Raw genomic sequence first — 21,743 nt, 5'->3', positions numbered from 1 at the left:
CTGTTTGCTTAGAAATTCTAGGGACAATTAGGAGGCCTGCGTCTTTTGACCGTAGCGTACGTGTAGTTATGTACGGCAGGACCAAATCAGAGAGATAGGTAGGAGCAAGCCCATGTAATGCTTTGTAGGTTAGCAGTAAAACTCAAGGTTTGCCCTTGCCTTGACAGGAAGCCAGTGTAGGGAGGCTAGCACTGGAGTAATATGATCACTTTTTTTGGTTCTAGTTAGGATTCTAGCAGCTGTATTTAGCACTAACTAAAGTTTATTTAGTGCTTTATCCGGGTAGCCGGAAAGTAGAGCATTGCAGTAGTCTAATCTAGAAGTGACAAAAGCATGGATTAATTTTTCTGCATCATTTTTGGACAGAAAGTTTCTGATTTTTGCACTGTTACGTCAATGGAAAAAAGCTGTCCTTGAAACAGTCTTGATATGTTCTTCAAAAGAGAGATCAGGGTCCAGAGTAACGCCGAGGTCCTTCACAGTTTTATTTGAGACGACTGTACAACCATTAAGATTAATTGTCAGATTCAACAGAAGATTTCTTTGTTTCTTGGGACCTAGAACAAGCATCTCTTTTTTGTCCGAGTTTAAAAGTAGAACGTTTGTAGCCATCCACTTCCTTATGTCTGAAACACATGCTTCTAGTGAGGGCAATTTTGGGGCTTTACCATGTTTCATTGAAATGTACAGCTGTGTGTCATCCGCATAGCAGTGAAAGTTAACATTATGTTTTCAAATATATAGTGAAAACAATAGTGGTCCTAAAATGGAACCTTGAGGAACACCGAAATTTACAGTTGATTTGTCAGAGGACAAACCATTCACAGAGACAAACTGATATCTTTCCGACAGATAAGATCTAAACCAGGCCAGAACTTGTCCGTGTAGACCAATTTGGGTTTCAAATCTCTCAAAAAGAATGTGGTGATCGATGGTATCAAAAGCAGCACTAAGGTCTAGGAGCACGAGGACAGATGCAGAGCCTCGGTCTGATGCCATTAAAAGGTCATTTACCACCTTCACATGGGGTCTAAAACCAGACTGAAGCATTTCGTATGCATTGTTTGTCTTCAGGAAGGCAGTGAGTTGCTGCGCAACAGCCTTTTCTAAAATTCTTGAGAGGAATGGAAGATTTGATATAGGCCTATAGTTTTTATATTTTCTGGGTCAAGGTTTGGCCTTTTCAAGAGAGACTTTATTACTGCCACTTTTAGTGAGTTTGGTACACATCAGGTGGATAGAGAGCCATTTATTATGTTCAACATAGGAAGGCCAAGCACAGGAAGCAGCTCTTTCAGTAGTTTAGTTGGTATAGGGTCCAGTATGCAGCTTGAAGGTTTAGAGGCCATGATTATTTTCATCATTTTGTCAAGAGATATAGTACTAAAACACTTGAGTGTCTCTCTTGATCCTAGGTCTTGGCAGAGTTGTGCAGACTCAGGACAACTGAGCTTTGAAGGAATACGCAGATTTAAAGAGGAGTCCGTAATTTGTTTTCTAATAATCATGATCTTTTCCTCAAAGAAGTTCATGAATTTATCACTGCTGAAGTGAAAGCCATCCTCTCTTGGGGAATGCTGCTTTTTAGTTAGCTTTACGACAGTATCAAAAATACATTTCGGATTGTTCTTATTTTCCTCAATTAAGTTGGAAAAATAGGTTGATCGAGCAGCAGTAAGGGCTCTTTGATACTGCATGGTACTGTCTTTCCAAGCTAGTTGGAAGACTTCCAGTTTGGTGTGGTGCCATTTCCGTTCCAATTTTCTGGAAGCTTGCTTCAGAGCTCGGGTATTTTCTGTGTACCAGGGAGCTAGTTTCTTATGAGAAATGTTTTTAGTTTTTAGGGGTGCAACTGCATCTAGGGTATTGCGCAAGGTTAAATTGAGTTCCTCAGTTAGTTGGTTAACTGATTTTTATCCTCTGAGATGTCCATAGTGGAGAGCACCACAATAAAATCAGTTTGAATAGAGAAACCCCATCCCAGAAGTCCCCTAAGATCACCAAACGTGTGCTCTGAATTCAGCAGGTTTTTACACAGGTCATACAGTTCTTTAACATGTTCTTATAAGAAAATAATCATGTTTTTTCACAGGTCATACAGTTCTTTAACATGTTCTTATAAGAAAATAATCATGTTTTTTTGTATGATGGTCACAACAGTTGATTCCATTTAATTTCAGGTAATCATGTGCAAACATCAAAAAGTTCAAGAACCAAACTTTCTTCATGTCCCAATAACATTGCGAGAAGGAAATGTACTTGTAAAACCCACAGATTTGATGCTAAATGAGCTCTATTGTTCCTCTGTCATTTGTGCTCATACATCAGATGCTCTTCACATGGGCGCTCCGGCTCTGTTTTGGGAATACAGTGGTTTTCCAGACTTTGCTCAAGCTCTTATTTCCGTCCTTTACGGGAAACTGCTGTGTTCTTTCTGAAATACTACTTATAGATTTCTCTGAAGCATCTACTTTCGCAGGGAAATAAAGTAAAACTAACATTATGTCATCTTGATGAAAATGTGTGGCTTGTTTTTTTTTTTATTGAGACCTGAGGTTGAGGAACCGTGGGACAGTGTGTGTGTGTAGTAGTGACCTCCATCCGACCGACAGGCCTGAGCTGTTCTCTGTGTCAAAAGTCTTTTGAAGTGCTGTGAGTTCAATTAAAACTGAATCTGTTGCTGCCACGCATCTTGTGCTACAGGCTCCTTATTCCCTCTCTGTCTGCTGTGGTCTGTAGGGAAGGGCACGGAGTCACAAGTTCAGCAGAAGGCACAGAGGTTCTGGTCAAGGAAAAATCAAAGGGGCGACTGCAGAGAGCTAACCAAGCTTTTATAGTGGATTTTTACAATCTGGTTTCTCTTGTTGTCCGTGAGAAAATGTAGCCTACAAGTGACCGAGGCTCATTGTCCAAGCACATTTGGATATTCAGCAATGCGTGCAAGTTTCTCACACATGGTCCAAGAGACGAAATAATATCTCACACTGTGCATACAAAACATTAAGAACACCTGTTCTTTCCATGACAGAGTGATCAGGTGAACGTTAGGACCCCTTGTCGATGAAGTGGTTTTAACAAGTGACAATCAGTATTCGGGTATTTGAACCACCTTGTCGGCTCAGGTATTGTTCTCAATCTGTTGTCCTCAAAGGTTCTGATTTGTTAAGATTATGTTCTAAATCACCAGTTTTGTCAAAATGAATTTGTCAGCCTGTCGCTGCTGAATCAAGGTTGTGTGGGGAATGAATTCCACTATGGCTCTCTGCTGATCAGATTTGCTCCCCAATGGTCATGAATTTGCCTGGCCAGAGAGTTTAATTTGGCAGACAGAGCTGCAGAGACTCTGTCTATGCAGGTGCTCACCTCCATGATGGCCCATTTTCTGGAGGAGTACTGCATACAAACTAGCCCGGGGACAAGCATGTGTGTGTACTGGAGACCTCATTGGTCCCGTGAACTTCATGTGGGGATTGTAGTTCGAATGGGGGCAATTAGTTGATCTACCCTGATCTGTCGCCAGATCAGGGTAGAGGAGGAGGAGAGCTGATACTCCAATGCCAGTGAATAACATCGCTCTTAGTGCTGTGTAGAACTTGCCTCAGCCTCCCTAAGATCTACACTATCACTTATAATGAATTTACAGAGACTTTAAGATAAAAACCTGTCATTCTGATTTATATATTTCAGCTTTTATATGGGATAAGTGTAGTGTTTTATCAGAATCCCAATTAGGTACTGCTAAAGCAGCAGCTCCTCTTCTTGGGTTCCACACAAATCATAAAACATGACAATGCAGAACATTAATAGACAAAATCAGAACGACATACATTTAAAATAAGAATATACACTTTCATACATTCATACCTTGGCATTCCATGCATCATGTGCTCATTATAATGGTAATACTGCAGCCATTCATTTTCCCATACATTGCGATCATTTGCTCTACTGGTACAATTGCTTTTGTCTAAGCAGGTCCTGATATCCTAATCTCACAGCATCCTGGCATCTTGATATCCTCACAGCATCAGTTGTTCGTAAACACCAGAGAGAGTCTCACAGCAGGAGCCATCCTTGTCCTCGGTTCTTCCGTTTGACGTCAATACTATGCATAATCATGTGGTTCATAGATGCTGCACACCACGTCTTTTCAATGTGGATAATTGGGTCATATTAGGTAAATATGTTCCAACCTAAGTTCACCCATTTCAAAAAAGACAGCCAAAAGTTTGCTGAATTCCCAATGCTATGCTTTCAACCATCTAAAAGCACAACAACGTTCAAATAGGAATACAATGTCAGATATTTTGTTTATTTATACAACAACTTAATGTGTATCACTGTGCTTCATCTAATAGCACAGCCAAATGACCTGGGTTGCAGTTGTGATTACATTAAAGTAGGCCTACATTGCATGTGATCAATGCCGTTTGAGGTTCTGTGCAGATTATTATAGCAATTGTAAAGATTTCCACAGACCTTGTGACCTGCAACGCTTTCTATGATTGCATGGAACATTTATGGTTACAGTAACCTCAAAATGTGGCTATGGATGTCTTACTCTTCAAGTTGAATAAATATTGTTACATTCATTCATAAGATGGCCTTAAAATTAGGGTATTTACCTTAGATATCTTATTAAATTGCTTTAATTTCCATTTCTATGCTATTTACTGTCTTAAAGTAATATTGAATTGTGTTTTTTTGACATCTCCTTTAAATGTTGATATTTTGTTTTATCTACTGGTTGGATAGTTCCATCTTAGCCACTGGTGAAGAAGGCACAACAGTGACTCTTTAGTTAACCTCAGGAGGCTGAAGAATGTGGCCTGTCCCCGAGGGACCTCCTGTAGAACCAGTGTTCTACAGGAGCACCATCGAGAGCATACAGCCTGGTATGGCAACTCCACCGCCACTGACCGCAAGGCACTACAGACGGTGTAACGCTCAGCCGAAAGCCCCATTGGGTGCACACTGTCCCTTCAGGACACCTACAACACCAGGTGTCGCAGGAAGGCCAAGAAGATCATCAGGGAACCCAGCCACCCAAGCCATGCCCTGTTCTCCCTGCTTCCGTCACTCAGACGTGGGCAGTACAAGAGCATCATGGCTAAAACTGACGGACTGGCCAATAGCTTCTACCTCCAGACCATCAGACTGCTGAATAGCTACCACCAATCAGATACCTGCTCCCCTTGTCCCCTTCCTGCCCTCCTGGACATACATTTTTGGGGTGGTTGAGACGGAGATGTGAGTCTAACATAGCATTTGTAAAGTTGTAGACAAGGTTATAGGCTATTTACCATATTGCAAAATGGATATTGAATTGTGCTTGGATAGATCCATCAGTGCCACCTGAGTCTGGCTTTAGCTTGTCTACAAATTAATCATTTTATATGTTGAATTCACATCTCCTTTTCAACCAAAAACCTAAGTTAAAGAATAGGACTAAATCAAATCAAATCAAACTTTAAATGCACTTAATATAGAGTTTGATTTAATCCTATTCTTTAACTGTTGGTTGAGATGGAGATGTGAATCCAACATACAGTACATATTATTAACTTGTATATTCCATTTGAAATCAACCACAGCTGAAAATGCTAGGCCTGTGTACTGTCTATGTTTGGTTGAATTCTGGGCTTAATGTAAACAAAAGCTGTTGACATCCCAAATGCTAAAACCCTGGAAATAAGGTATAGAATACCTCTCCAGTATGAGGTGCTGCCCAGCCCGAAGTCTTTTTCTTATAGTGGATATTACATTGATGATCTGACATTGTTTCAAAGGTACAAATTCAAGATTTTTAGTCCAATTGTGTCTATGTTGAAAATGTGTTAGAGAGAGAGAGAGAGAGAGAGAGAGAAAAAAATATGCCTGACATTTTCCCCTGTCACCACAGGCAACTGCTTGGAGCACGCTTCTTAGTGAAAGGTGAATTCCTTTGGGTGTGTGGCACAGAACTTTTCCCCTCTTATCTCCAGATGCTCAGAATAGAATATTATCATTCCCCCACAGCTTATGCTGCCTCCTTATTTTTACATGCAAATTCAGCTTAATCAGTTGCTGTTGTTTTATATATACATATCTTTAGTTAAAACATTTAATGTAATGAAAGTACAAGTTGCAGTCATTTCACTCTCACTTTTTATTCCACCCCAGATTGCATAAGTTTACACAAGATTTGTAGAAGCAGGCTACAGTTGTGAGTGGCTATAGTTGATCATTGTGTTCCAGGCCAGCCAGGGCTTTGAAGGCCAGACAGGGGGGGACAGTGTCTTGCCCTCAGATCTTGGAGCAGATCGATGTGAGATCCAGCGTGGCGCTGTAAAGGTCTTGGCAGGCAGCGTCACAAAAGGTTGAGCTCATTAGAGGAATGTTGTCGGCATGAAATGCCACTGTCTCCATCTCCCAGCAAAGGTGTCAACATCTGTTATCTAATGCAGGAGAACAGGGCCATTAGAAGGTGGCTTCTTCTGTTACCATGGCTTCATACTTCAATTAGAATGTAACCTTTCTAGGCCTCCTGAGTGGTGCAGCAGTCTAAGGCACTGCATCACAATGCTAGATGCGTCACTACAGACCCGGGTTTAATCCCGGGCTGTATCACAACCAGTGGTGATCGGGAGTCCTATAGGGCAGCGCACAAATGGCCCAGCATCATTTAGGCCCAGCATCGTCTGTTTCCTCTGACACACTGGTGCGGCTGATGGGCGGGTGTTAAGAAGCATGGTTTGGCGGGTCATTTTTGACCTTTGCCTCCCAAGGCTGTTGGGGAGTTGCAGCAATGAGACAAGATCAAAATTGGGAAGAAAAAGGGGGTAAAGAAATAAAGAATGTAACCTTTCTAATGTTTAGACTGCAAGCCAGTCAAGAGAGAGAGAGAGGGGGTCTACCTTACTTGAATGATGTTCTGTATCACTGCCTGTACTTTTTAGTGGCACAGTCTGTACCAACATAGAGGAAAATATAACAAACACTCTTTGCCAATTGAGACACCTCAAGTTGACTGGGAAGTCAGTTGTAAACCCCGTAAGATTTCAACTGAAAATCTTTCACCTGTTTATGACATTTTAACACTGTCATCAAACTGTCATGAAAGAGCACAAAAAGAGAAGTGCTTCTCCTCTTGTTGCTAAGGCAATGGTGGTTGCCATGCTGCAGTGGTTGAGCAGAGGCGACGGGAGATGGCAGACTCACTCATTAGTATTCAGCTGCCTCCAGGCTGGATGATCTTAGAGTGTTAACCTGATCAGCCCCAGTCTGCAAGCCCCCTCCACCTCCCTACAGACGCCCTCTCCTCTATATCATACATCAGTTACCCTACCCCGCCCGCCAGCCAGCTCCACTGAAGAGGGTCTGTCTGCCTCCAAAAACAAATATCTCTTTGGACCCTTGCTTAGCAGTTTCCATGACAACATCCAATCCCCCTTCATTCCAAAGCACATTGCAGACTTTCTAAAAAAAGAATGTGTGTCTTGTCTTTTCTAACAGGCTTGTCTCCCCCAGAAAGCCCCAGAACGGATCCCCTAGCAGCCATCAGGTATGACACAATATCGTCAGTTGGCGTCATGGGACAACATTTGATTACTCTGCAGTACAGATAGTTTCAAGTTTCAAGTGTTATTATTCATATGTGCGGGATGCACAAGGTGAACACCGTCCAATGAAATGCAGGTTCCTACTCAACAATGCAACAATTATAAGAAATCATAAAAGATAACCCAGTGGGTACAGACATCAGTTCAATGTGCAATTTTAATTTACATTTGGTTGAATTGTCAACTAACGTGAATCCAACAAAACATTTCACCATGTCATAGGATTTAGGTTAATAGTTGGGTGAAAAAACAACAAAATTCCCTTACATCGATTAATTTTTGCGATACCATATCAGTTTGCATGTTGATTCAACGTGCGTGCGTGCGTGCGTGTGTGTGTGTGTGTGTGTGTGTGTGTGTGTGTGTGTGTGTGTGTGTGTGTGTGTGTGTGCGTGCGTGCGTGCGTGCGTGCGTGCGTGCGTGTGTGTGTGTGTGCGTGCGTGCGTGCGTGTGTGTGTGTGTGCGCATGCAGCCAGGTCACCGGTGATACAAGTCAGTATTTAACGTCCATCCATGTCTGAGGACGTTGGGAGATGACTTGTAAACCGGCAACTAGGGGCAACAGTGAGCATTCAAGTAGGTTTCCATTTTGCTACGGCATTGTGGACCGGATGTTGGATGAGCGTAAGCATCTGCCTCAGGTTGCATGTTTGAATCCAGCGATAGATATTTTTTTTGTTTTGTTTTTGTTTTTGTTTTAAGCCTATCACAAACCTTAACCCTTACCTTAACCATACAGAGTTAATGCTTAACCTGAACCCTTACCTTAACCATACAGAGTTAATGCTTAACCTGAACCCTTACCTTAACCATACAGAGTTAATGCTTAACCTGAACCCTTACCTTAACCATACAGAGTTAATGCTTAACCTGAACCCTTACCTTAACCATACAGAGTTAATGCTTAACCTGAACCCTTACCTTAACCATACAGAGTTAATGCTTAACCTGAACCCTTACCTTAACCATACAGAGTTAATGCTTAACCTGAACCCTTACCTTAACCATACAGAGTTAATGCTTAACCTGAACCCTTACCTTAACCATACAGAGTTAATGCTTAACCTGAACCCTTACCTTAACCATACAGAGTTAATGCTTAACCTGAACCCTTACCTTAACCATACAGAGTTAATGCTTAACCTGAACCCTTACCTTAACCATACAGAGTTAATGCTTAACCTGAACCCTTACCTTAACCATACAGAGTTAATGCTTAACCTGAACCCTTACCTTAACCATACAGAGTTAATGCTTAACCTGAACCCTTACCTTAACCATACAGAGTTAATGCTTAACCTGAACCCTTACCTTAACCTTTCAGAGTTAATGCTTAATCTTAAGATTTTGGAGTTAATGCCTGGACTTAACCTTAAACACGATGAAATTGTACAATTGGAACAACTTCAAAATTGGATGTTTGAGAAACATGGATGAACATCTAATTCTGAGAGCAGTCTGATGGCTTGTAGATAGAAACGGTCTCTGAGCCTGTTGGTATCAGACCTCAAGCTCTGATACCGACTGCCTGATGGTAAGGGAGTGAACGGCTTGTGGCTGGGGTGTGTGGGGTCCTTAATGATGCTGAGGGCCTTCCTCAGGCACCGTTCTGAGTAGATTTCCTAGATGGGTGGGAGCACGGTCCCAGTGATGTACTGGGCCATCTTCATCTCCGGTTGGAGGGCCTTGCAACCGCCTTAGGTAGTAGAAACCCTGTTGCAACCTCTTGACAAGAGTGATGGTGTTGTTGGTCCATGTCAAGTCCTTGGTGATGTGAACACTGAGGAACTTAAAAGTGCTGACTGTGCTGCAGTTCTGTTGATGTGCATCACCTCAGTGCTGCTGTATCCACCTTTCTCGTCTCTATATCCCTACATCTGCCAATGGCCGGGTTATACAGCTGCGGCCTCACTAGACCTTTATACCTGACCTGTAGTGGCGGTATAGTGGAGGTGACTGTGCTATAGCAATCCTCAGGACAGCAGATACTCTCCATGTTATGGGATGAATCATGTGTTAACCTAATGGAGGCCACTCCACGGCTTTTCTCAACCTAATCCCCTGAACTCACACCCCAGCCTCAGTGTTACTCTGTGGGTCATAGTAGGACAGCCAGCGACTTACTAGCATCAATAAACCAACCTTTCAGATAGAGGGGAAGATGAAGAGCACCGCAGAGAGACAGATTTGGGACACGTCAGTTACTGCTTTCTCACCAGGGCAGACAGTGAGCCCATGGATGTGACTTTTACAATGACGCAAGCAAATGTAATACGTGAATGCTTTATAGGATCGATTAACCCAATGTGTTGAATGGAGTTCAGGCCATCTGGGACAGAACAACTTAGCTGCCATCTCTCTGTCTTTCTCTGTTTCTTTCTCTCTTCTTTCACACACACACACACGCACGCACGCACGCACGCACGCACGCACGCACACACACACACACACACACACACACACACACACACACACACACACGCACGCACGCACGCACGCACGCACACGCACACACACAAAGCTTTAGAGCTTATCTTAATGCTTACAAGCTTGTCTGCATTTTAAGGTCAAGAAAGCACATTAGCTGTGTAGCGGCTAAGAGTTTTTGGAATCCTGGAGATGCGGTGAATGTGACATTTGCATGTTTAAATAGGATGATGTTCACTCAGCTCTCTGGTTTTCAGACGAAGTCTCTACACCCTCAGGGAAGGAGCCAGCCAGTACACTGATGTTACATAATCCCAAGGAATAACCAAGCGGAGCGAGAACAACCGGGCGTAGTGTAACTGATTACAAACCCTGAACTCAACATGAATACCATCACACAAACATACAAACCATCAAAGTGGAAGAAAAACAATAAACATTGTCCCCTTTTTTCAGTTGTATGTCCACAGAAGATCACCTTTATTTAGTCTTAATTGAGTAAGCACACAACACATTACATAGGTGAAATCATTGCTGTTCAATCGCAGCTGAGTTTGATGAGGTAGACATGGAGACACTCATAATCAAAATATCAGGTTATTTACATGTACCAATGCAATCCACACATACACATTAAACAGACCTAGTCTCAGAAAATTGAAAATAAAGACATTACCCACAACAATCTGCATAGTACATTATATAGATATTACAAAATGTGTTTAATTCATAGGGCTGGTTTCCTAGACTCAGATGAAGCTTATTCCTGGAATAAAAAGCACTTTCGATGTGTATTCTCTATGTATAATGCTTTTTGGTCCAGGAGAAGTATTCATCTGGTAAGGGAAACCCACTATGCTAGTTGAAAAGTGGGAGAGAGGAACCCCCTGAAGTAGTAAAGTACTGTGATAGCCTGAAAAGAAAGCTCACAGGTAATTGAACAATAAAGTGAGATCTCATATTGAAATAGCAATGAAATGGTTCAGTATATCCGATGCCAACAGTAACATTCCTTTTAGGGTTGACAAATTGATAATATGGCAAATATTTTTACCGATTGAGGAGAAATTGCGCTCTTGTTTGTAGCACAAGGCTCTCGGGCAATTGAACCACATTGAGTGATTGTTCTATCTTAAGTCATGATCCATGTTCAAGGGAACACCATGTATTTTACATATATGTTTTGGGTAATTTAACATGTTTAGGAACATTTGTGTTCACAATGATAGTAATTTACACATATAAAAGACTTGAAAATACAAAAATAAACTTCATAAAAGTCATCTCGGACTAAAGCAATATTCACCACATATCAGCAGCTTGGATATACAGTAGTGTAGTGTTATCAAATACTTTACGTATTATAGCTAACTTGGAATTGTGTCTTTCATGCCACTCATACACACTGTATAGAAACATATAGGTAAATGTGTTCATAGCGGCAAAAAGAATGTACACATCTCTAACTATCATCTCTAACTACAGTATCATCTCTTACTATCTGAGCAGGCTCAGGTAGGATGTACATATCTCTAACTATCATCTCTAACTACAGTATCATCTCTTACTATCTGAGCAGGCTCAGGTAGGATGTACACATCTCTAACTATCATCTCTAACTACAGTATCATCTCTTACTATCTGAGCAGGCTCAGGTAGGATGTACACATCTCTAACTATCATCTCTAACTACAGTATCATCTCTTACTATCTGAGCAGGCTCAGGTAGGATGTACACATCTCTAACTATCATCATCTCTAACTATCATCTCTAACTACAGTATACAGTATCATCTCTTACTATCTGAGCAGGCTCAGGTAGGATGTACACATCTCTAACTATCATCTCTAACTACAGTATCATCTCTTACTATCTGAGCAGGCTCAGGTAGGATGTACACATCTCTAACTATCATCTCTAACTACAGTATCATCTCTTACTATCTGAGCAGGCTCAGGTAGGATGTACACATCTCTAACTATCATCTCTAACTACAGTATCATCTCTTACTATCTGAGCAGGCTCAGGTAGGATGTACACATCTCTAACTATCATCTCTAACTACAGTATCATCTCTTACTATCTGAGCAGGCTCAGGTAGGATGTACACATCTCTAACTATCATCTCTAACTACAGTATCATCTCTTACTATCTGAGCAGGCTCAGGTAGGATGTACACATCTCTAACTATCATCTCTAACTACAGTATCATCTCTTACTACATGAGCAGGCTCAGGTAGGATATACACATCTCTAACTATCATCTCTAACTACAGTATCATCTCTTACTATCTGAGCAGGCTCAGGTAGGATGTAGTGAAACTTGTTTATTCATAACTGTTTTAGGGTTGTCCACAGAAAGACCCTCAGAGCTCTAAAAGTACTTAACTTTGCAGTGTTATGAACACACTAGTGAAGTAAAAAAGAAAGAATAAATCCTGGCTTTGTCAATGACTATGATTGTCTAATGGATCCAAAAAGCCAAAGTACTTCTGTAATTGTGGCTTGTTTATAACGTATCGTCACAATATTGATACATTATCTGGTTCAACACCACTTCACATTTACAATTAGTGAAAACTAATTGCCCAAAGTCACTCAAGCAAATAATCTACTGTTGGGTTCCATCATTTAGCTTGAACTCAAGAGGAGAATAACAGTCTATTTAGAGTAAGTAACAGTCAGTTGAAGTCGATTGAAATATGATAATACGCATATGCAGCGTGATCTTTACAACCTCCACTGTCAGAGGAGAGTGGCACTTACACTCGATGAAAGAAAGGTGCTCTCTAGAACCTACAAGGGATGTTCAGCTGTCCCCATAGAAGAACCCTTTGAAGAACTCCTTTTGGTTCCATGTAGAACCCTTTCCCCAGAGGGAACATGGAACTAGAAAGATTTCTACCTCGAACACAAAAGGGTTCTACCTGGAACTACAAATGCTTTTCCTATGGGGACACAGAACTCATTTGGAACCCTCTTTTTCTATAAGTGTTCCACTTTCAGACAAAGGTGCCATTACAGTCATAGAGGTCCCATAGAAAAACCTTTGAATACATTAACAGTTCTTGTCATTTTCTATTGAGCATTGTCCAAAAAAAAACAGTTTACTTAATAATATCAATGTCTTTAAGAATCATGTTCACCTCTAAGGGTTGTTACACCCCAGGTCATGAACACACACAAAGAAAGGAGAGTGTTTTATATGTGCCATTATCAGTTCCCGAGCCTAACTCAAAGAAATATAAATAGATTTGTGATAATCACGCCAAACAATCATCTTGTATATACTTTTGTGATCAATGTTTCTTTATCATTGGTTTGATTTGGCAAAGGGCCCATCTCATAGCCGACCATTCCAGCTACAGTAATGATCACAGTAGAGGTAGTGATGCCAAGTAATACAGCCATTGTGTGATTCTTTAAGATGCATCACGAAGAACCCCACAATCATTGCTATTAGAGTAGAAACAGTGCCTTGCAAAAGTATTCATCCCCCTTGCCGTTTTTCCTATTTTGTTGCATTACAACCTGTAATTTAAATAGATTTTGGGGGGATTTCATGTAATGGGCATACACAAACTAGTCCAAATTGGTGGTGAAATTTAAAAAATAACTTGTTTCAAAAAATGATATATATATATATTTTTTAAACGGAAAAGTGGTGCGTGCATATGTATTCATCCCCTTTGCTATGAAGCCCCTAAATAAGCTCTGGTGCAACCATTTACCTTCAGAAGTCACATAATTAGTTCAATAAAGTCCATCTGTGTGCAAAAAAAGTGTCACATGATCTCAGTATATATACACCTGTTCTGAAAGGCCCCAGAGTCTGCAATACCACTAAGCAAGCGCCACCACCAAGCAAGCGGCACCATGAAGACCAAGGTGCTCTCCAAACAGGTCAGGGACAAAGTTGTGGAGAAGTACAGATCAGGGTTGGGTTATAAAAATATATCAGAAACTTTGAATATCCCACAAAGCACCATTAAATCCATTCTTAAAAAAATTGAAAGAATATGGCACCACAACAAACCTGCCAAGAGAGGGCTGCCCACCAAATCTCACGGACCAGGCAAGCAGGGCATTAATCAGAGAGGCAACAAAAAGGCTAAAGATAACCCTGAAGGAGCTGCAAAGCTCCACAGCGGAGATTGGAGTATATGTCCATAGGACCACTTTAAGCCGTACACTACACAGAGCTGGGATTTACGAAAGAGTGGCCAGACAAACGCCATTGCTTAAATAAAAAGAAATAAGCAAACACGTTTGGTGTTTGCGAAAAGGCATGTGGGAGACTCCCCAAACATATGGAAGAAGGTACTCTGGTTAGATGAGACTAAAATAGCGTTTTCCTTGATGGCCAAAAAGCTCTATGTCAGGCGCAAACCCAACACTTCCCATGATTCCTACAGTGAAGCATGGTGGTGGCAGCACCATGCTGTGGGGATGTTTTTAATCAGCAGGGTCAGGAAAACTGGTCAGAATTGAAGGAATGATGGATGACGCTAAATACAGGGAAATTCTTGAGGGAAACCTATTTCAGTCTTCCAGAAATTTGAGACTGGGACGGAGGTTCACCTTGCAGCAGGAAAATGACCCTAAGCATACTGCTAAAGCAACACTCGAGTGGTTTAAGGGGAAACAGTTAAATGTCTTGGAATGACCTAGTCACGGCCCAGACCTCAATCCAATTGAGAATCTGTGGTATAACTTAAAGATTGCTGTACACCAGCAGAACCCATCCAACTTGAAGGAGCTGGAGCAATTTTGCCTTGAAGAACGGGCAAAAAATCCCAGTGACTAGATGTGCCAAGCTTATAGAGACATACCCCAAGAGACTTGCAGCTGTAATTGCTGCAAAAGGTGGCTCTACAAAGTATTGACTTTGGGGGGGTATGCACACTCAAGTTTTCAGTTTTTTTGCCTTATTTCTTGTTTGTTTCACAATAAAAAATATTTTGCATCTTCAAAGTGGTAGGCATGTTGTGTAAATCAAATGATACAACCCCCCAAAAAAATATTTTTTAATTCCAGGTTGTAAAGCAACAAAATAGGAAAAATGCCAAGGGGGGTGAATACTTTGGCAAACCACTGTATATCAAGACAATTATTATTTACAAAGCAAATTCAGTCATTACATTAATTTAACCCTTTCTCTAATTTGAGGAACTCAAACTGAAGACGTAGAGCACGTGCAATGCTGGTTGACACATAACATCCCCACAAAGTTATAGCAGCATTATCTACAGCTACAACATCCCCAGCAAAAACAGTTAACTCTGAACATCAGGTGATTCAACCATCGTTTGTGGTGTCGAGTGTGATAACATTATTTGTTCCCCCTACTGTAACCCTAGACTCACTGAGGAAATATACAGCAATCAAAACCTTCAGGCTTGTGAGCTATACAACCTTACTCCGTAGCAACCATGAAGGTCATTAGACAGAAACTGGTAGCAGACCCCAGCAAATGTTTCAGTCAGTCTTGTGTTCCCCGTTCTTGGCCCATCCTCTGCTCATGGCCGCCACTACGATGGTGTACATGTTGAGCCAGGCCTGACGCAGTGGGCCAGTGTACCCATGACCCAGACTACACTGCAACATGTAGAGAAGGGACTCCCCCACCACCTGCAACATACACATGCACACACGGATGCACGCAAGCATATATTATGAATATTGGCCTACAACTATAAATTGTTGCATGTTTTGTTCCTTAAAGGTACACTGTAAAATATTATGTTGATTTCAATGTACGGCAAATGCCTTCAATAGGATTGTGAGTTTGCTCAACAACATTTTTGTTGATCAAACTCACAATCTTTATTGCAGCTGGTTGTCTTAAAATCAGGGTTGGGGTTAATTCCACTTCCTCTAATACAATTTCCTCTCCATGTATATTCAAATGAATTCAAATCAAATTCCAGGTCAGTCTTTGAATTCAGAGAGAACTCAATTCTCTCAATTCCAATCTTAAATCAATGCTAAGAATTCAATTCCCAATTCAATAGTATCCCCAACATTTCCACAAATTCCAATTTGAATTCAATTCTCTCAGACTGATCATATCACTGTCCTGACAGCCTGGTGACACTGGAAATATAGAGATAGAACTTGATATGATTTAGAACAAATCCTGCAGCACATTTTCATACTAAGTGCAATAATTCCAATAACTGGGAAATTTACAGATATTGAATTCCAATTTAATAACAAATATATAAATGTTTTTACAATTCCAATTCAAACAGTCCAAATTCCAGTTAAATTCCAAGACGTGAAGATTTTTAAAATTTGCATTGAATTCAACGTGAATTCTCCACTTCATGAGTTAATTCAATATTTGAATTGGAATTTCAAATTAAATTAAATTATTTTGGGGTTTTACAGTGTACAGTACACTCAGTATGACAGCAGTGTATTACAGTGAGTATTCAGAGTGATAATATTCTTACAGCGAAAGACTGGGTGTTAACCCCAACTGCCTGGTGCTTCTTCCCCAGATTGAGCAGAAAATCCTCCAAGGTATGAAGGTTGTCCAGATGACTGACTGCTGCATCGATCACCAGCATTACCTGGACACATACGCACACACACACACACACACACACACACACACACACACACACACACACACACACACACACACACACACACACACACACACACACACACACACACACACACACACACACACACACACACACACACACACACACACACACACACACACACACACACACACACACACACGCGCACAATCATGTACGCACATACACAAAGAAATGTGCACATACACCAACGCTCAGCAAGAGTTTATTGCCGTGGATTTGTTTTCAAGAATCAACCATTTACAGTGATGGAAAAAAGTATTTGATCCCCTGCTGATTTTGTATGTTTGCCCACTGACAAAGAAATGATCAGTCTATCATTTTAATGGTAGGTTTATTTGAACAGTGAGAGACAGAATAACAACAGAAACATACAGAAAAGCGCATGTAAAAAAAATGTTATAAATTCATTTGCATTTTAATGAGGGAAATAAGTATTTGACCCCTCTGCAAAACATGACTTAGTACTTGGTGGCAAAACCCTTGTTGGCAATCACAGAGGTCAGACGTTTCTTGTAGTTGGCCACCAGGTTTGCACACATCTCAGGAGGGATTTTGTCCCACTCCTCTTTGCAGATCTTCTCCAAGTCATCAAGGTTTCGAGGCTGACGTTTGGCAACTCGAACCTTCAGCTCCCTCCACAGATTTTCTATGGGATTAAGGTCTGGAGACTGGCTAGGCCACTCCAGGACCTTAATGTGCTTCTTCTTGAGCCACTCCTTTGTTGCTGGGTCATTGTCATGCTGGAATACCCATCCACGACCCATTTTCAATGCCCTGGCTGAGGGAAGGCGGTTCTTACCCAAGATTTGACGGTACATGGCCCCGTCCATCATCCCTTTGATGCGGTGAAGTTGTCCTGTCCCCTTAGCAGAAAAACACCCCCAAAGCATAATGTTTCCACCTCCATGTTTGACGGTGGGGATGGTGTTCTTGGGGTCATAGGCAGCATTCCTCCTCCTCCAAACACGGCGAGTTGAGTTGATGCCAAAGAGCTCCATTTTGGTCTCCTCTGACCACAACACTTTCACCCAGTTGTCCTCTGAATCATACAGATATTCATTGGCAAACTTCAGGCGGGCATGTATATATGCTTTCTTGAGCAGTCCTTCACGGCGTAATGTGTTACCAATCGTTTTCTTGGTGACTATGGTCCCAGCTGCCTTGAGTTCATTGACAAGATCATCCCATGTAGTTCCGGGCTGATTCCTCACCGTTCTCATGATCATTGCAACTCCACAAGGTGAGATCTTGCATGGAGCCCCAGGCCGAGGGAGATTGACAGTTATTTTGTGTTTCTTCCATTTGTGAATAATCGCATCAACTGTTGTCACCTTCTCACCATTCCAGCCTTGTGTAGGTCTACAGTCTTGTCCCTGACATCCTTGGAGAGCTCTTTGGTCTTGGCCATGGTGGAGAGTTTGGAATCTGATTGATTGATTCTGTGGACAGGTGTCTTTTATACAGGTAACAAACTGAGATTAGGAGCACTCCCTTTAAGAGTGTGCTCCTAATCTCAGCTCGTTACCTGTATAAAAGATAACTGGGAGCCAAAAATCTTTCTGTTTGAGAGGGGGTCAAATACTTATTTCCCACATTAAAATGCAAATCAATGTATAACATTGTTGACATGCGTTTCTCTGGATTTTTGTTGTTGTTATTCTGTCTCTCACTGTTCAAATAAACCTACCATTAAAATTATAGACGGATCATTTCTTTGTCAGTGGGTAAACATACAAAATCAGCAGGGGATCAAATACTTTTTTCCCTCACTGTAGATGTCAGTTTTAATGATGATGGGCTACGCAGGGTTACCTTTGTGACATGGTCCAGGAACTCAGGGCTGGAGAGGCAGTCTTGTGTGGGGCTACAGTTTGTGTTGTAGTGAAAGAGGTTGAGGAGCGCAGGCTCTAGTTCAAACAGTCTGCACAGACATAAAACACAATTCAGACCTACAGGTGCAGACAGATACATGTAGCCGTAAGTCCCTCAAATGCCACAATTAGCTACGATTTTAATGTCTGGTTAAAGAAAATAGGACAGTCAGCAACAGTTCTTCTCTAGTCTGTTTTAGCAGAAGCTGTTTCAAAATAAAGACTATTGCAGCCTGTCGCCAAGCAACAAGTCAAGCCACCAGTCCCAGTATAGGGAGTGTGTGATGCAGTATCTATGTAGGTGAAGTGTATTTTTCTCTCTAAGTACACAAGTACTGTTTACTATGACAACTACATTATTTACAGTATCTTTGCACTATACTGACATATTTGTATTGTATACAACTGCAAATTGTAGTCAATGGTTAGGTTTCAGTAAACTTTCTTACAGAAAATGCTGCAGATATCATCAACCAACACTCTGTTTTGGTACACAAACAGTAAAGGCTGATATACTAATCACCATGAAATCTTCATGGAGGAACACATGCATGTATAGTTCTCAGTGTTTCCCATTGGATTTTTTTCAGCAGTGGTAGCAGTCGAATATAGGGGAAACACTGGTTATAAAGTATAGTGTCGTACACCGGTACCCCTGTTTAGAAATCTCGTTATTGTTATGTACATTTATTGTGCTACTTTTTGATTGATTAGATTTGTTTTACTTGAGTTTATTTGGTAAATATTGTATTAACTATATTTCTTGAACTGCATTGTTGGTTAAGGGCTTGTAAGTAAGCATTTCACGGCAAGGTCTACACTTGTTGTATTCGGCGAGTGTGACAAATACATTTTGATTTGATCTGAATAGATAATACAGTATGACAAGCAATATATATATATATTAAAAAAAAAAAAAAAAAAAAAAATTTTAAATGCCATTTAGCAGACGCTTTTATCCAAAGCGACTTACAGTCATGTGTGCATACATTCTACGTATGGGTGGTCCCGGGAATCGAACCCACTACCCTGGCGTTACAAGCGCCATGCTCTACCAACTGAGCTACAGAAGGACCACACAACTTCTCCTAACTCCTTAATTTCCTCCATACCTAACTCCTTAATTTCCTCCATACCTAACTCCTTCATTTCCTCCATACCTAACTCCTTAATTTCCTCCATACCTAACTCCTTAATTTCCTCCATACCTAACTCCTTCATTTCCTCCATACCTAACTCCTTCATTTCCTCCATACCTAACTCCTTCATTTCCTCCATACCTAACTCCTTCATTTCCTCCACACCTAACTCCTCCATACCTAACTTCTTCATTTCCTCCATACCTAACTCCTCCATACCTAACTCCTTCATTTCCTCCATACCTAACTCCTTCATTTCCTCCATACCTAACTCCTTCATTTCCTCCATACCTAACTCCTTAATTTCCTCCGTACCTAACTCCTCCATACCTAACTCCTTCATTTCCTCCATACCTAACTCCTTCATTTCCTCCATACCTAACTCCTTCATTTCCTCCATACCTAACTCCTTCATTTCCTCCATACCTAACTCCTCAAATAAAAAGCTTTAGATCATGACTGTACCTGGAGAACATGACGACTCCGTGTGGAACTTTGTTCTTGCCAAGACTCTCCCAGCTGCCTCGGATCAGCTCCTTGTCTTTCTCCGTCAGCTTCTCCATGACCGGGGGTCACTCAGTGTGAAGATTAGCTCTCTTTGCAGGATCAGAGGGAAAGTCTCTGATCTGGGCAACCCATTACACTTTGGTAGACTCCGCTTGGGAAACCTTTGATGACCCACCTGGAAACTAAGTGTAAGTGCAAGAGCTAAAACATAACATATTAAAATCAAAACAATAGAAAGAGGAATTCATGATAGTTGTACATGTGTAAATCTAGATCCCAGCATACCTCTTCTCTCTTCACACGCTCCCTGTCTGTACCAGGCTGTGGAGTCTGTGTGTGTGTTTGTGCATCTGGAGAACTGCCTTGGCTGGTACTCTTGGTAACTGACTTGCTCTCCTGCTCACGGTGCATTCAGAGAGAGACAAGTCATCCGCCGTGCTTATCTGTCAAACTGACTACTGTCTCTCTCTCCCTCTCCCTCACTCTCTCCCTCTCCCTCACTCTCTCCCACTATACTCTCTCTCCAGCGCTGTGGGTCTGTTCACTCCACTGAAGAAGGAAAGGCGGGATCGCTCTCTTTCTCTCCTTTGAGGATGTGACGAGCTATAGCTCCTCCTACAGGTGAACCAAGGGCTGTCAAAAACATCAACCTCCCTCCAGATACACTGAATAAAAATACAAACAACACGACCAAAGTGTTGGTCCCATGTTTCATGAGCTGAAATAAAAATAAATGTTTGAAAATGTGCAATTTTGTCACACAACACAATGACACAGATGTCTCAAGTTTTGAGGGAGCGTGCAATTGGCATGCTGACTGCAGGATCACGTGTATTGCTTTGTGTGGGTGAGCGGTTTGCTGATGTCAACGTTGTGAACAGAGTGCCCCTAGGTGGCAGTAGGGTTATGGTATGGGCAGGCATAAGCTACGGACGACGAAAACAATTGCATTTTATTGATGGCAATTTGAATGCACAGAAATAACGTGACGAGATCCTGAGGCCCACCTCATTTTTCAGCATGATATTGCACAGCCTCATGTCGCAAGGATCTGTACACAATTCCTGGAAGCTGAAAATGTCCAGGTTCTCCATGGATTGCATACTTACCAGACATGCCACCCATTGAGCATGTTTGGGATGTTCTGGATCGACCTGTACGACAGCGTGTTCCAGTTCCCATCAATATCCAGCAACTTCGCAAAGCCATTGAAGAGGAGTGGGGCAACATTCCGCAGGCCACAATCAACAGCCTGATCAACTCTATGAGAAGATGTGTCACGCTGCATGAGGCAAATTGTGGTCACACTGATACTCACTGGTTTTCTTTTTTTTAAGGTATCTGTGACCAACAGATTCATATCTGTATTCCCTATCATGTGGAATCCATAGATTAGGGCCTAATTTATTTATTTCAATTGACTAATTTCCTTATGGGAACTGTAACTCCATAATATCTGTGAAATTGTTGCATGTTATATTTATATTTTTATTCAATATAAATAATCCCATACACAGAGCACTATGACTTGGACTGTCACCTACTATAAGGTCAGAGGTCAATGAACCAAAGGGAGAGA

At 41.4% G+C, this 21,743-nt stretch overlaps 1 protein-coding gene across 1 annotated transcript; it reads right to left on the bottom strand.

Annotated features, from left to right (window-relative positions):
* Positions 1-15,098: 15,098 nt before the first annotated feature.
* ngb (neuroglobin) lies at positions 15,099-20,623 on the bottom strand. The gene is made up of 5 exons (XM_046364560.1): positions 20,450-20,623; positions 20,123-20,346; positions 18,460-18,568; positions 16,489-16,608; positions 15,099-15,661 (listed from the first exon to the last, which is right to left on the bottom strand). Exons 2-5 carry the CDS (start codon positions 20,218-20,220, stop codon positions 15,509-15,511), a joined length of 480 nt encoding a protein of 159 aa, XP_046220516.1. The 5' UTR covers positions 20,221-20,346; positions 20,450-20,623; the 3' UTR covers positions 15,099-15,508.
* Positions 20,624-21,743: the final 1,120 nt, after the last annotated feature.

This window comes from Oncorhynchus gorbuscha, linkage group LG10, assembly GCF_021184085.1.
Source record: "Oncorhynchus gorbuscha isolate QuinsamMale2020 ecotype Even-year linkage group LG10, OgorEven_v1.0, whole genome shotgun sequence".
In the NCBI taxonomy this organism is placed as follows: Eukaryota; Metazoa; Chordata; class Actinopteri; order Salmoniformes; family Salmonidae; genus Oncorhynchus; species Oncorhynchus gorbuscha.
This window is presented reverse-complemented; position numbering and strand designations above follow the sequence as displayed.